Source organism: Sinocyclocheilus rhinocerous, unplaced genomic scaffold (genome assembly GCF_001515625.1).
Source record: "Sinocyclocheilus rhinocerous isolate Xijiao unplaced genomic scaffold, SAMN03320098_v1.1 scaffold2935, whole genome shotgun sequence".
Classification (NCBI taxonomy): Eukaryota; Metazoa; Chordata; class Actinopteri; order Cypriniformes; family Cyprinidae; genus Sinocyclocheilus; species Sinocyclocheilus rhinocerous.
The window spans coordinates 19,275-32,607 of NW_015633526.1; the positions used below are offsets into that span (position 1 = coordinate 19,275).

Genomic DNA, 13,333 nt, shown 5'->3' on the forward strand with positions numbered 1-13,333 from the left:
ATATGGCTATTAAACAACTGCTTATAAAAATTCAGTGTTGCCATATTTCGGATACCTCAACAGAATTGAGGTCATTTGTTTTATAATTTTATTACTGAATGTGTTCTTGTCATTTTTTGCAAATTAAATTCAGTTTGAAATCAATTTTGAAATCAAGCTTCCTTGTGCTGTAAGCTTTTGCAACAAAACCTTATTTTAAAGACACAAATGCACAGAATGAGCAAAGGTTTAAGATTGATATTTTTGTAATGGTAATTGATCAATATTTATATGTATGTAAATAAAAGACTATGTTCTCCACAGACAGCTGTGTTACTTTATTTCGCTAAACTGAGGCAAAGTAGCATCAGATCTTTTCTTCTTTTTTAACCTTCTGTAACTGAGGCCAGCTAGTAAGAGCTGTGTTAAAACATTTAGGGATATGTATGTATGGGATATGTTTTAATTGTATTTTAATCACGGTGAAAAATAAATGCAACAGAGTTAATACATTTTCAATAAGCTTAAGTAGAAGTAAGCAGAAGTAAAATTAATATTATTAATTTTCCATGCAATAAAAGGCAATGATGTCCAATGTTCAAAATATCTTCATTTGTTTTCTGCAGAAGAAAGTAATTGATACAGGTTTGGAACAACATGAGGGTGAGTAAATGATGACATAATTTTCATTTTTGAGTGAAATATCCCTTTTGACATCACCAGTCAAACTGACCATCATTCTTTGGAAAAGTGTTTGATGCAACCTCTAAGGAATAACTAAGAATAAATCAACAGAAACCCCCAAAAGGCTACACTCCCTGTTCTTTGGAAATTAGTTGCTGACAGTAAGGTTTGTATTTCTTCAATCCAAACAAATTTAAGGAGGGGGCTTAGAGTATAAATTCCCAAAGCTAATACAGTCAGCTACATTGCTTTGTTCATTCATCTTATAGGTAACGTTTCCTGACATCCTTCCTCCAGCATTGTTTTTAATGATTCTTGTCTCATTTTGGTTTGTTGTTGTTGTTTCAGTGTTTTCCAGGCACTTAGAGGTTGTTCCTTTAAAGTCTAAGAATGGCAGATTGCAAAGGTGAGTAAAAGTTTCTGAATTGCTTTTGACTAATAAAATGTAATCCAAATCTTTCAGTTTTCTTTATTTACTTGCTTAATGTTCTTGGTAATTGACACATCTCTGTGCAAAATCTTCATGTTGCAACTATCACATTTGTAATTCTACAGAGGTTGTGATCGCAAGTAGCCCCAACTTTGTTCAGGAGCTTCTTCCATCTGCTCAGCGTACGGCTTTGCTCTATCATCTCTCTTACCTCTGCTTGGCTAATTTCCCCAAGTTGGAGAGGGAACTCAGAGAACGTGCTGTTGAAACCCAGCTACTCTTTGGGTCCTCAGAGGCTCTTCTGCTGAAGGTAAGACCAGTGTTCCTCTGTTACTGGAGTCGAATCAAAGAAGTAGATTACCCCGTCTCAATATTCAATGAAGAGATCTGCAATGAATGAACAAACCGTGCAAAGGCTTTAAAAACATCTGCTAAATTAGTAAATGTTAAATGTAAAGTAAATGTAATGCATTTCTTGGACTTTGATCACTTATTACTTTGTGGATAAATAGTGTAAACATTTTGCTGTCTTTTAGTGTGCGGCCACCAGTAACAACCTGGTTTCCACGCTGTTGCCTGCGCTAAAGGTTGCTGTTGAAAATAATAAAAGCAGTGTGGCTGTGAAGTCCCTGGAAAAAGCAAGAGCATGGATCACTGAAATTATTAACAGAGTGAAAGATATGGTAGAAAGGTAAAATGTTAGAAAACAAAAATGTTACACATAAAAAAGCATTTTATGATCTCACACAGAAGAAAGTTTACTGTGATAAGCTGATTTATCTGAAAATTGTCATGATCAGATATGAGAACCACAATCGCAGAGTGGCTTCATGCACCAGTGATGTGATTCTTGAAAAGGCTGAGACAGACAAAAAAAAAAGCAAACTTCTCAGGAGATAGAAGCTCTTGGGAAGGTGGTGAGTGGTCTAGAAGAGGAACTGAAGAAAAACTTTGAGGACCTTAGACGCATTGAGGAAAAGATTGAAGAAAAACAACAAGTGATGCAGAATCATGTCAGAAATGCTTCTCGTACAAGCAATGGTTTGAGTATCCTGGTTGCCCTTGTACCATTTATTGGAGCCATTGTTAAATCCATCCACGACGCTGCAGTTGGCCCTGATGTGGCTGCAAAAACCCACGCTCTCTCCAATGAAATATCTAACCTATTCTCTGACAAATCAGACCTGAGAAACAAGGAGTGGATTATCCAAATCAGACTGACTAATGCTCAGCTGAAGTTGGCAAGCAAGAATATTGAACAGGGTGAGAGTCTTTCACTTGCTTGTAAGGATAAAAGATCTCTGTGTGCCAGGGTGTTGTGCTTTGCACATTCAGATTCACATATACAATGGTTAAAAGGCATCTCTCATAATTACTGTCTGCTTAATATTGTTTCCCAAGGTTCAATACCCAAGCCTGTCCATCTGAATGAAGTCCAAAAGTGCCTTTCCCGAATCCAACAAATTTTGATTCAGCTTCAGAAGTTCTGGGAATCAGTGTGTATCTTGTTGGAGGCTCTCGAAGACAAGACTTTTGCTAATGATCACTTCATAGAAGAGTGTGGTCTGAAGGATATCTTTCTGAAGAATATTGAAACAGCACTCAAGGTAACTTAGACATGAATTAAATGACTAATTTCCTAGGGAAACTGTAAGCAGTGTGTGAAAATAGCAACCCTTGATCCTTGTCATACAGAGTACTGCAAAAGTATGTTCAATTGCTGGTTTACAAGATTTCATTTCACCTTCATTGTATTCTCAAGTAGACACACCCAGTAATGTTGTGAGTTTAAAGTCATTTTGTACTTTAAATATTTCAGCACTGGAAATCTTTCGGTGAATCCTGTCTGAAGGCAAAAAGCATCTTTAGCTTGCAGACTAAGGATGCGTATAAGTTCCTGGAGACCAGCCCATCTTCACTTTCACAAGCGCAATGGAAAGAAGAGTATGATGCTGTCATTATGGAGCTGAACAAAATAAGTCCTGATCCCTTCCCTCCCCAAAAGCCAGCTGACATTGCTGGGTAGTGTACAAGCTTAAGAACCCTAGTGAAAAAATACATATACTGAAATGTATTTGAAATACAATTATTTAATGCTAAGTATACTACAAATACATTTATGTATTTATGTACTTAATAAAAATACCCTGCAATTGTACTTTTAGTATACTAAGCTGGTATATTTTAAGTCTGCTAAATTGGGAGAACTAATTTTGTACTTAATGCACTTTAAATTGTACAAAAGTAATGCTGAAGTCCAACTAAAGATGTACTGAATTACATCTGATTGTGTTAAAATTGAACTATTACAAGTATACTTTAGGTGCACTTTAAATATCTTGCATTTAAAGAACGAGATATTATTCAAAGATCATACAATCATCATCAACAGTGACATTGAAACACATGTTAGGCTTAATATTTAAAAAATGTGCATTGTGCACAAGTAGTACTCCAAAAAAAAAGTATAATTATAATTTTTTTTTATATCAGTAAGTCTTGAGCGATGTGTCAGTAAATATGTTAATAGATTTGAACTATACTTAATATGAAATAAATGTATTTTAAATGTATTACTTTTTTTTTACTAGTGAAGTCATTGAAGTAAATGCAGCTTACACATTTATAATAATTCAGCTTTACCCACTGCTTTGAATAACAGATGATTGTTATTTCTGATTCTGTTTTAATTAAGCCTTCTTTGAGTGAGCTAAATCATTAGGTATATTCTTTTTTTATTCTGTTTCTCTGTGATTAAACTGCTCATTATTGATAAATCTTTGGCTTTAACAGATTGTAGATTATGCACAATGGAAGAACAGGCATGATCTTGCTTTTTGTTCAATGTATCCATATTATTTCTTGAATAAATAATACTTTTGTCAATCATCTTGACTGTAGTTTGATTTACTGTATTTCTGACACAACTACAGTGGTACTAGATATTTGATCGTTTTTATAGTGTATTTTAAAGCTATGTGAAATCATAAAGAAAAAAGAGTTAATAATTCAGATTTTTACATTTGTATAAATTGATAGATAAAAGGAATTTTCATTATATAGATCAGTGTGTTGCTGGTGTCACCAGAAGTCTCAAGCAAATTAGTTGGTAAATCTGCAGTACCCACAAGCAAATGTGTGCCAATAAATACAGACAGAAAATGTAAAATTATATTGTCATTGTCAAATACCAGGAGCATCATGTGATGTGGATGTGAATGAACATCAAATAATAAATAAAAAAATCCTGTAAAACTACTGTACAGTAAAATCACAATTAATTAAAACTGTAAAAAAAAAAATAATAAAAAAAAAGTATATGCCAAATACAGCTAAACAAATACAACCAAATACAGTAAGAAGAAGAAAACTTTGGATTCAGAATCTTGTCTGTAGATTGATTTATGTCTGATAGAACTGCTGTGGTAGCCTAATAAGACAAAGTTAAAGTATGTGAAAATAGTAAAGCCATTATAAAGATTTTTGATATGTATAATTGATAATTGTTGGATGAAATAGTGTATGTGTATTATGTGTAACATGCTTGTTTAAATAAATAGATAAAACATAATAATTTTGTGGTTTAGGTTATCATACTTAAAGCCAATCAGAATGCAAGGTCCTGCCTCTTGATGCCACCAGCTGGTTGTGGTTGACTTGGAGGATGTGAGACTGAGCTGACTGCACAAGAAGAACATGTAGAGGTGCTTCTTCAATTAAGTTTTTGATATTGCTGGGCAGATTACTTAAAATTTTGTTGTCTTTTCCTGATTACAGATTACATGATGGTATATGTAGTTAGTAACATAATCTAGGTAACTCATTTTTAGATAATATATTCTGATTACTTTTAGATAACTTTTTTTTTCCTTTTTTAATTATTTTAAACATACCATTAATTGCACAATACTGATATAAAAAAGAGCAATGAGAAAAGAAAACATCATTAAATGTATTTAACATTACAGTAATTCAGGATTTCCCAAACTAGGCTTAATGTAAGAACTGCAGTGGGTTTGTGAGTTGATAAAAAAGATAATTAATTAAATCATATACTGTATACACTGAACAAAATTATAAACGCAACAGTTTTGTTTTTGCCCCCATTTTTCATGAGCTTTTTCTAAAAAAAAGCATAGACATTTTCTATGTACACAAAAGGCCTATTTCTCTCAAATATTGTTCACAAATCTGTCTAAATCTGTGTTAGTGAGCACGTCTCCTTTGCCGAGATAATCCATCCACCTCACAGGTGTGGCATATCAATATGCTGATTAGACAGCATGATTATTGCACAGGTGTGCCTAAGGCTGGCCACAATAAAAGGCCACTATAAAATCACGCTGTCTGCCATCTGCCCTGTACAGTGAAAACCGGGATTCATCCGTGAAGAGAACACCTCTCCAAAGTGCCAGACGCCATCGAATGTGAGCATTTGCCCACTCAAGTCGGTTACGACGACGAACTGCAGTCAGGTCGAGACCCCGATGAGGACGACGAGCATGCAGATGAGCTTCCCTGAGACGGTTTCTGACAGTTTGTGCAGAAATTCTTTGGTTATGCAAACCGATTGTTGCAGCAGTTGTCCGAGTGGCTGGTGTCAAACGATCTTGGAGATGCTGGATGTGGAGGTCCTGGGCTGGTGTGGTTACACGTGGTCTGCGGTTGTGAGGCCGGTTGGATGTACTGCCAAATTCTCTGAAACGCCTTTGGAGACGGCTTATGGTAGAGAAATGAACATTCAATTCACGGGCAATAGCTCTGGTGGACATTCCTGCAGTCAGCATGCCAATTGCACGCTCCCTCAAAACTTGCGACATCTGTGGCATTGTGCTGTGTGATAAAACTGCACATTTTAGAGTGGCCTTTTATTGTGGCCAGCCTAAGGCACACCTGTGCAATAATTATGCTGTCTAATCAGCATCTTGATATGCCTCACCTGTGAGGTGGATGGATTATCTTGGCAAAGGAGAAGTGCTCACTAACAGATTTAGACAGATTTGTGAACAATATTTGAGAGAAATAGCCTTTTGTGTACATAGAAAAAGTCTTGGATCTTTGAGTTCAGCTCATGAAAAATGGGGGCAAAAACAAAAGTGTTGCGTTTATAATTTTGTTCAGTGTATATACAAACCTTACAAAAAATTGCGGTGATATAACTGATATAATGTTCATATCCAAATATAATATATTCATAACTACCATAAAACAGATGAAATCCACACAATGAAACAAAGCTCATTGCAAGTAGCTAAGGGGTTAAACAGCAGCAGCTTTGATGACGTAAACGTACAAGGATTCGACCCTAAAAATGCAAAGTGCATAGAAAGTACCGGGGATGATAAGATCACAAATACAGCATTTGTTTATTAGATATATTTATTTTTAAATATAATGTACATTTATAAAACTACATATTATAATATTTTACTATAGTATTATGGAAAACTTGTCAACAGCTAATCAATACAATGTAAATGTGGTATTTGATATTGTTCTCTCTTCTGACCACCATAATCAATCTTCTCTTTATGGTTTTATTGAACTGAGTACCAATTCAAAAGGCTTTGCAGCTAATGGAATTGCTAGACAGACCAATTGGTTCCGGCTCACTTTAGGACCCTACACTAAGTAGTTGGGATTAAAAAGACCATAATAAGCTACTCCCCCTGCCTGATATCAATCCTACAGGAAAGCGACTCACTAACCATCCGCTATGCATACAGTACATGGTCCAAATTCAACATGTGTTGCAGATATTGTTATTAAAATCTAACCAATTGGGACAGCAGCTGAAATTGTTGTCATCACAGCACAACATACCGCCTCCTTATGGCTCAAAACAAAGAGCTCAACTGATATACCATATTAGAAGGCATACAAACATACATCAAAACTTTTTGATAATGCATATTTATTGTTTTGCAAACAACAACAACATGGCCCAAATAGTAAATTATGTATTTCTAAAACACAGACGTTTGATTTCTAAATCATTATGAATAATTATGAATCGTCCGTTCGCTGTGGAGGCCCCCTCAAGCGCGTGGCCCGGTGTGGCCTCATCAGTTGCTGAGTCCTCAGCTGTCGGGGCTGCTACGTTAGACTCTACAAGGGTTGTCTCGAGGCATGTGGCATTAGCATCTAAGATGATGGACCCCCCCCCAATGCTATCGGTCCGTGCCATGAGGAAGATGTTGCCCACGGCCAAGGTGCACTCAAGCACCATGGCTCCAGCTCATCCAAGTCTGGTGGTCTCGAGTCAGGTGGACTCTGATGTCCTTCCACCATCTGCAGCGCTCCCGGTTATGGCCATCACTATCCTGTGTGTTTGGGCTGCACACATCTTGTCTGATCCAGATCCTCCCGATGCAGTGGCATCTGCTCCAACTCCTCCCGAGGCGGCAACATCCAGTCCTGCCTGTCCTGTTACAACCACGGAGGTTGTTTGCTAATTCTCTACCTGTCCTGTTACAACCGCAGTGTTCACCTGTGAGCTCCCTGCCTGTCCTGTTATGACCACGGAGGTCGTCCAAGAACTTCCAGCATGCCCTGTCACTGCCAAAGATGCCGTCTATGAATTCTCAGTCTGCCCTGTCATGGTCAAAAAGGCCGTCCCAGAACCTTTTGCCTTTCCTGTCAAAGCCATGGAGGCGGACTCTGAACTCTCTGCTGGTCCTGTTGCAGCCACAGAGGCCATTTCTAACTCCTCTGTGCTCTCTATTCCAGTTCTGCCTGATTCGCCGAGGTGGTCTTCAGTTTGGCCTGATCCGCCGTGGGGGTCTCCAGTCTCATCAGTTCCGTTGAAGTGGTCTTCCTTCCTGCCTGATCCGCTGTGGGGGTCTGCAGCCCTGTTTGCTCTGCTGTGGTAGTCTCCTTCTACATTGTGAGGATCTTGTCCAGTTTGCTCTGCTCTGGTGGTCTTCAACTCCACCTTGGAGGTCTTCAGCTCCATCTGCTTCGTCTTGGGGGTCTTCAGCTCCACATTGGAGATTTTCAGCTCTATCTGCTCTGCCTTGGTGGTCACCAATTCAATCAGCTCCGCCTTGTTGGTTTAAAGATCCACCTGCTCTGCTGTGGGGTTCTTCAGCTCTGTCTGCTCTACTAGCTCTGCCCTGCCCCTGTCACCTGCTCTGCCCTGTCTCCAGCTCCACCAGCTCTCTTCCACCTCACAGGCCTGGCCCTCTATCCCTCCCCCGAATCGCCTTTGCTCCACCTCCCTCCTGGACTTGAGCTTCTGTTTTGGAGCGCCTGGAAGCTGCTCCTTTGAGAGGGTGGGGGCTATGTCATGATATGACTGTTGCATTATTGAATCATTGGCATACCAAATCCCCAAATGGAAACATCTGGGTGGGTTTCCATATTGACAAAGAGGTTGTCACATGTACAGTACATGATGAACATTGCAGAATTTTACATTTTTGACAGGAATAGAAATGAGGCTGTGAGGGATGGAAGTACAGTGCGTTCAATGGATTATTTTGTTGTTTAACAACATAACGATTGTTCAGCTGATGAAACATATTTCTGAAAAGACTTTCAGTAGACTGAGAGTTGTGAAAATGACAGTTGTGAAAATCTAGTACCTTTATGTAGTGTGTTCTGTTGTAACAACTGCAAGTCTTTCCCCTACAGCATTATTTTCATCAGCGTTCAATTCAGTATGGAGTCTAACCTGACTAAGGTCTATAGATGGGTTTGGGGTGCTTTTACCACTGGGTTAGTGGCGATCATGTTGGCGGATGGGGGGTTCTCATCTGAAGGACGTAGTCCTGTCTGTACACAGGGTGCACTGCCTTGAAAAACCTTCTTCTTTGCAGTGGGTCTGACTGATGTTGCGTTAGGGCTGAAGACTTACAGGAGATGACAGGTTCACCACTGAGAGCCATTTTTTTCATTGGGAATAATGGAGACAGACCACATAATGCATTGAAGCAAATTGCTGATGATGCTTGCTAAAGAAATCATTATAGCAGCAGACCATGTGTGCTTTTTTGGGATTTATATCTTCAAAAAAATAAAAATAAAAAAAATAAAAAAATATATATACAGAGTTCTGGCGTGAAACTCTAGATGGCGCAGTCCGATAGGTCTAACTCAATCTGACCTAATGACATCATTATCACATGGCACAGCTGATTGGTTCTCTCCTGTATTGGTAGCCAATGAGCTCGCTGCTCAACATTCAAATATATGACTAGTGCTTGACCTGGCAGTTGCAGCTTGCTTCAGAACAGTGAAATCAACATCTAAGAGAAGTGAATGCTCTTCTAATCCATATCGCTGTGTGTATTGCTTGGTCTGCCTAATTGAATTAAAAAATGAGCAACCATAATCAAGTTTAAACTAAGTGTCATGTTAGCAGTTTGCATTGTATGCAAGAGCGAATATTAAGCATATTAGCAGCAGCATTTAGCATCTGTGTTTATAAAGCTGGAGCAAAACGCAGTTTAGAGCATATGTAATCGCTACGAGGACACGATAGTAACGGACATGAAACAGGTTAAATGAAATAAGCATTCTTGTGTATGCATTTCAACGGGGATTCGTCACACAAATCGGTGATTATACCAGCGTTCACGTTCATAATTTCTAAGGTCGATGTTTTCATTGTGATGAGTGTGTGGTTGATTTCAGCTGCACGCAGCGTCAGAAGCACGCGCTTATCGCAGTCATATCAATGACAGTGTTGTGGGAGACGCTGAAGATTACTATCTACGGCTGTAACAGTTAGTCAGTGAAATGCATTATGGGTAGTGTAGTTCGGAGAAATGTGCTCGTGCGACGTGTGCTCTCGCTGTGCAGTGTTATTCAGAAAATGGAGAAAGAACATTTATATTCTGCTTTTATTTCAGTTCATTCAGGTCAGTCCACCCAAGGGTTTTTGTGCACTGTAACTTTGACAACTTTTATCTGCACGAGAGAGTAAAATGGCATGCATCGGATAATTTTGTCCATCTCATCATTGCATGAACATGAATTAACAAGCTGTTACGCTACCGCTGGGACTGATGAAGTGGAGAAAGTAACAGCAGTTATTAAATGACTAAATTATGATATTTGCTCAGGTGGATGCTGGGGTCTTAACTATCAGATTGCAACGTATATACAATTTGTTAAACATTACACATAGTGCGCATCTAATTAGAGTTAAGACAGTCGGCGTGGTAGCCCAGGCTCACATAGTCATAGCCCACTAGTGTTAAGCTGGTCGGCGTGGTAGCCAAGGATCACATAGTCATAGGCCACTAGCGTTAAGATGGTTGGCATGGTAGCCCAGGCACATATATATAGTAATAATATATATGTTAAAAAGGCGAAAAAAGTCGTGGGCTAATGGTTAGAGAGTCGGACTCATAACCCAATGGTTGTGGGTTCGAGTCCCATACCGGCAGGGATTGTAGGTGGGGGGAGTGAATGTACAGCACTCTCTTCCACCTTCAATACCACGACTGAGGTGCCCTTGAGCAAGCATAAATGGCTGCCCACTGCTCCGGGTGTGTGTTCACACACCGTGTGTGTGCACTTTGGATGGGTAAATGCAGAGCACTAATTCCAAGTATGGGTCACCATACTTTGCCACACGTCACGTCACTTTTATTTTTTATTTTTTTAATATATTATTAATACATGCGGTTCACATGGTTATTTCATGTATGTTATATTTGCAGCAGGAATATTTCTTACATGCTCACAGCAGCATGTTGTGGATGTATTGGCAGTAGCAAGTCTCAGTACTTGCTCTGCCGCTGCAGCAGCAGCATAGCAGATCTATTCCGCCAAGACCAAATACATTAACATTGTCATGTACATTACCATGCCAATCACTCTGAGAGTTGTCATGACAGAACCACATTTCACTCTTAGAAGAACTTGCAGTGGCACTTTGATATACAAATGCACATGGCATATTCATATACCATGGTAATTTGTCCAAAAACATGGAAATACAATTGTACTTTTTTCTTAGTGCAGAAGCTGATGAATTGATTTGTCTTTTTTCTCTTGTAGGCACAGGTGAGAGTGGCAAGAGTACGTTCATTAAACAGATGAGGATCATTCATGGCTCGGGTTATACTGATGAAGATAAGAAGGGCTTCATTAAGCTCGTCCACCAGAACGTGATCAGCGCCATGCAGTCCATGGTCAGAGCTATGGACATGCTCAAGATCGCCTATGCTAACTCAGACAACCAGGTACCACTTGACACCATCCTGCCACGTCTTTTTGGTTTTCAGAAAAGTAAATCAGATAAACAATGTTCCCGATCTCTGTTGCCAGGAACATTCACTATCTGAACTCAAGTCTAATTATCTAATTAAATTTTGCTTCTTAGTACAGTTATTTATCTTGTTTAGATGCCTTTACTGGAATTCAATCATTTAATAATGAATTGGTCAAAAATGTCAAAATGTAGTTTTGTTAAACTTCATATTTGTGCTTTTTTTATGTTCACCTGTTTATTTCCTTGCAGAAGGTTTTGCGTCCTGTTTTTACACTCTGCTCCACTTTCATTAATTGGCTGTGCTCTTGCACGCACACTCTCATTGGTCCCCTGGGGAGATGCTGGTCAGTCCTGATTGGCTGTGCTTGTCTCTTGCAGGCTAATGCTACACTGGTAAATGATATTGAGGTGGATAAGATCATGAGTTTGGAGGAGGCCCAATTCAACGCCATCCGGAGTCTATGGAACGACACTGGGATTCAAGAATGCTACGACCGCCGCCGAGAGTACCAGCTAACTGACTCTGCCAAATAGTCAGTCTTGAAATTTTCAACCAGTTAAATATATAATCACTGCATTCTTGACATGATTTGACGTTTTGACATGTGAATGTGGTTTGGTCATATATGGTACTGGAAACTCTGCAGACCCTCATTGAAAGAAGCACACTTTCGCATACTTTTTAAAAGAGTACTTATTACGGAAATAATATTCTTTAAAAGCATATACTTAAGTGTGAATGTAATGTTTTCATACGCTTAATTATGTCATTTTCAATTAATTGCAAACAGAATTCTAGTTTAAATTCATATTAAATGTAGCTACAAGTCTCAGTACTTGCTCTGCCGCTGCAGCAGCAGCATAGCAGATCTATTCCGCCAAGACCAAATACATTAACATTGTCATGTACATTACCATGCCAATCCCTCCGAGAGTTGTCATGACAGAAATATATATAATTCTTTTCTGATTCATTTGTAGCTTCAAGGTGCAACGTTCATAACAGCCGGAAACACTGCTGTGGCAGCCATGACAGGATGGGATGCTGGATTGGCGGACATGAAGGAATTAGACTCAGGAGTGGCAGCCCCCCCCCTAATGATGGTAACTATAGTAACAAACAGGGCAGGCACATAGAGCAACGAAAGCAGCAAGACAAACAGGAACTGAACACAGGAAGGGAACACCGAAACAATAGGAGACAGAAAACACAAAACAGGGGAAACACAAGACTGGGATTGTGACACTGCCACACCTCCCTCATGGATGGACAACAATACAATCTTTCCCAATGCGGAGCTGATTCCTTCATCTATGGCCAGCTTCTCTTAGTAATGTATGTGTTTCTTATTCTTATTGTCCAATTACAAATGTTGCTTACATTTCTGTTCTTTCATAAATTACTTTCTTCATTCTCAAAAGTCACACATCTCTACCAGCTATTTGTTCAGCCGTGAACTGTTAAAACGCAAAGTTTGAGCAAAGGTGGTGAAAGAAATATTCCCCAGAGGAATGTTTGGGATATACATGTTATAAAATATAAAAATGGCAATAGTTACAGAGAGTAACTGTTAATGTAAAGGGTTACAGTACCATGGAATATGGATCAAAATCATCCACATATTGTTCAAATCCCTGTAAAAATAGATAGGAAAACAGACAGTGGAGTGTATAGTCTGTAAAAATGTGAAGTGGCTATCTGAGGACTCTATTTAAGCAGAATCAAATTAGTGTTCATTGATTTCCAATAAGAGACAAATGAATACTATATGTCTGGATAATTGTCACCTATAATTCAAACAATGGCAGCTTCTACTTACTCTTAATAAACTATTCAAGGCAAAGCCAGATCTGTGTTTAAAAAACATGCTTCATTAGTTTGGCATGACCATTCAATCTATTAAAGCATCTGATATTTAAAGGTACACTGAGTAATTATAAAACACTGTAGTAATTTCAAGCTCAAAAGGGAAATATTTATGACGAATTATAACTGGTTATGATTCATAATAAAT

General features: G+C 38.7%; 1 protein-coding gene and 1 pseudogene across 1 annotated transcript; both read left to right on the top strand.

Annotated features, from left to right (window-relative positions):
* Positions 1-1,036: 1,036 nt before the first annotated feature.
* Positions 1,037-2,633, top strand: LOC107744189 (uncharacterized; annotated as a pseudogene).
* A 7,209-nt stretch (positions 2,634-9,842) lies between these two features.
* On the top strand, positions 9,843-11,852 carry LOC107744190 (guanine nucleotide-binding protein subunit alpha-11-like). Its single transcript, XM_016557712.1, has 3 exons — positions 9,843-9,846; positions 11,105-11,289; positions 11,697-11,852. The coding sequence occupies exons 1-3, from the start codon at positions 9,843-9,845 to the stop codon at positions 11,850-11,852; spliced, it is 345 nt and encodes a 114-aa protein (XP_016413198.1).
* Positions 11,853-13,333: the final 1,481 nt, after the last annotated feature.

Excerpts from the sequence above, each read along its gene's own strand:
- LOC107744190 (XM_016557712.1), top strand. Across the intron at positions 11,290-11,696 it reads ATGCTAACTCAGACAACCAG|GCTAATGCTACACTGGTAAA; the intron begins GTACCACTTGAC and ends TGTCTCTTGCAG.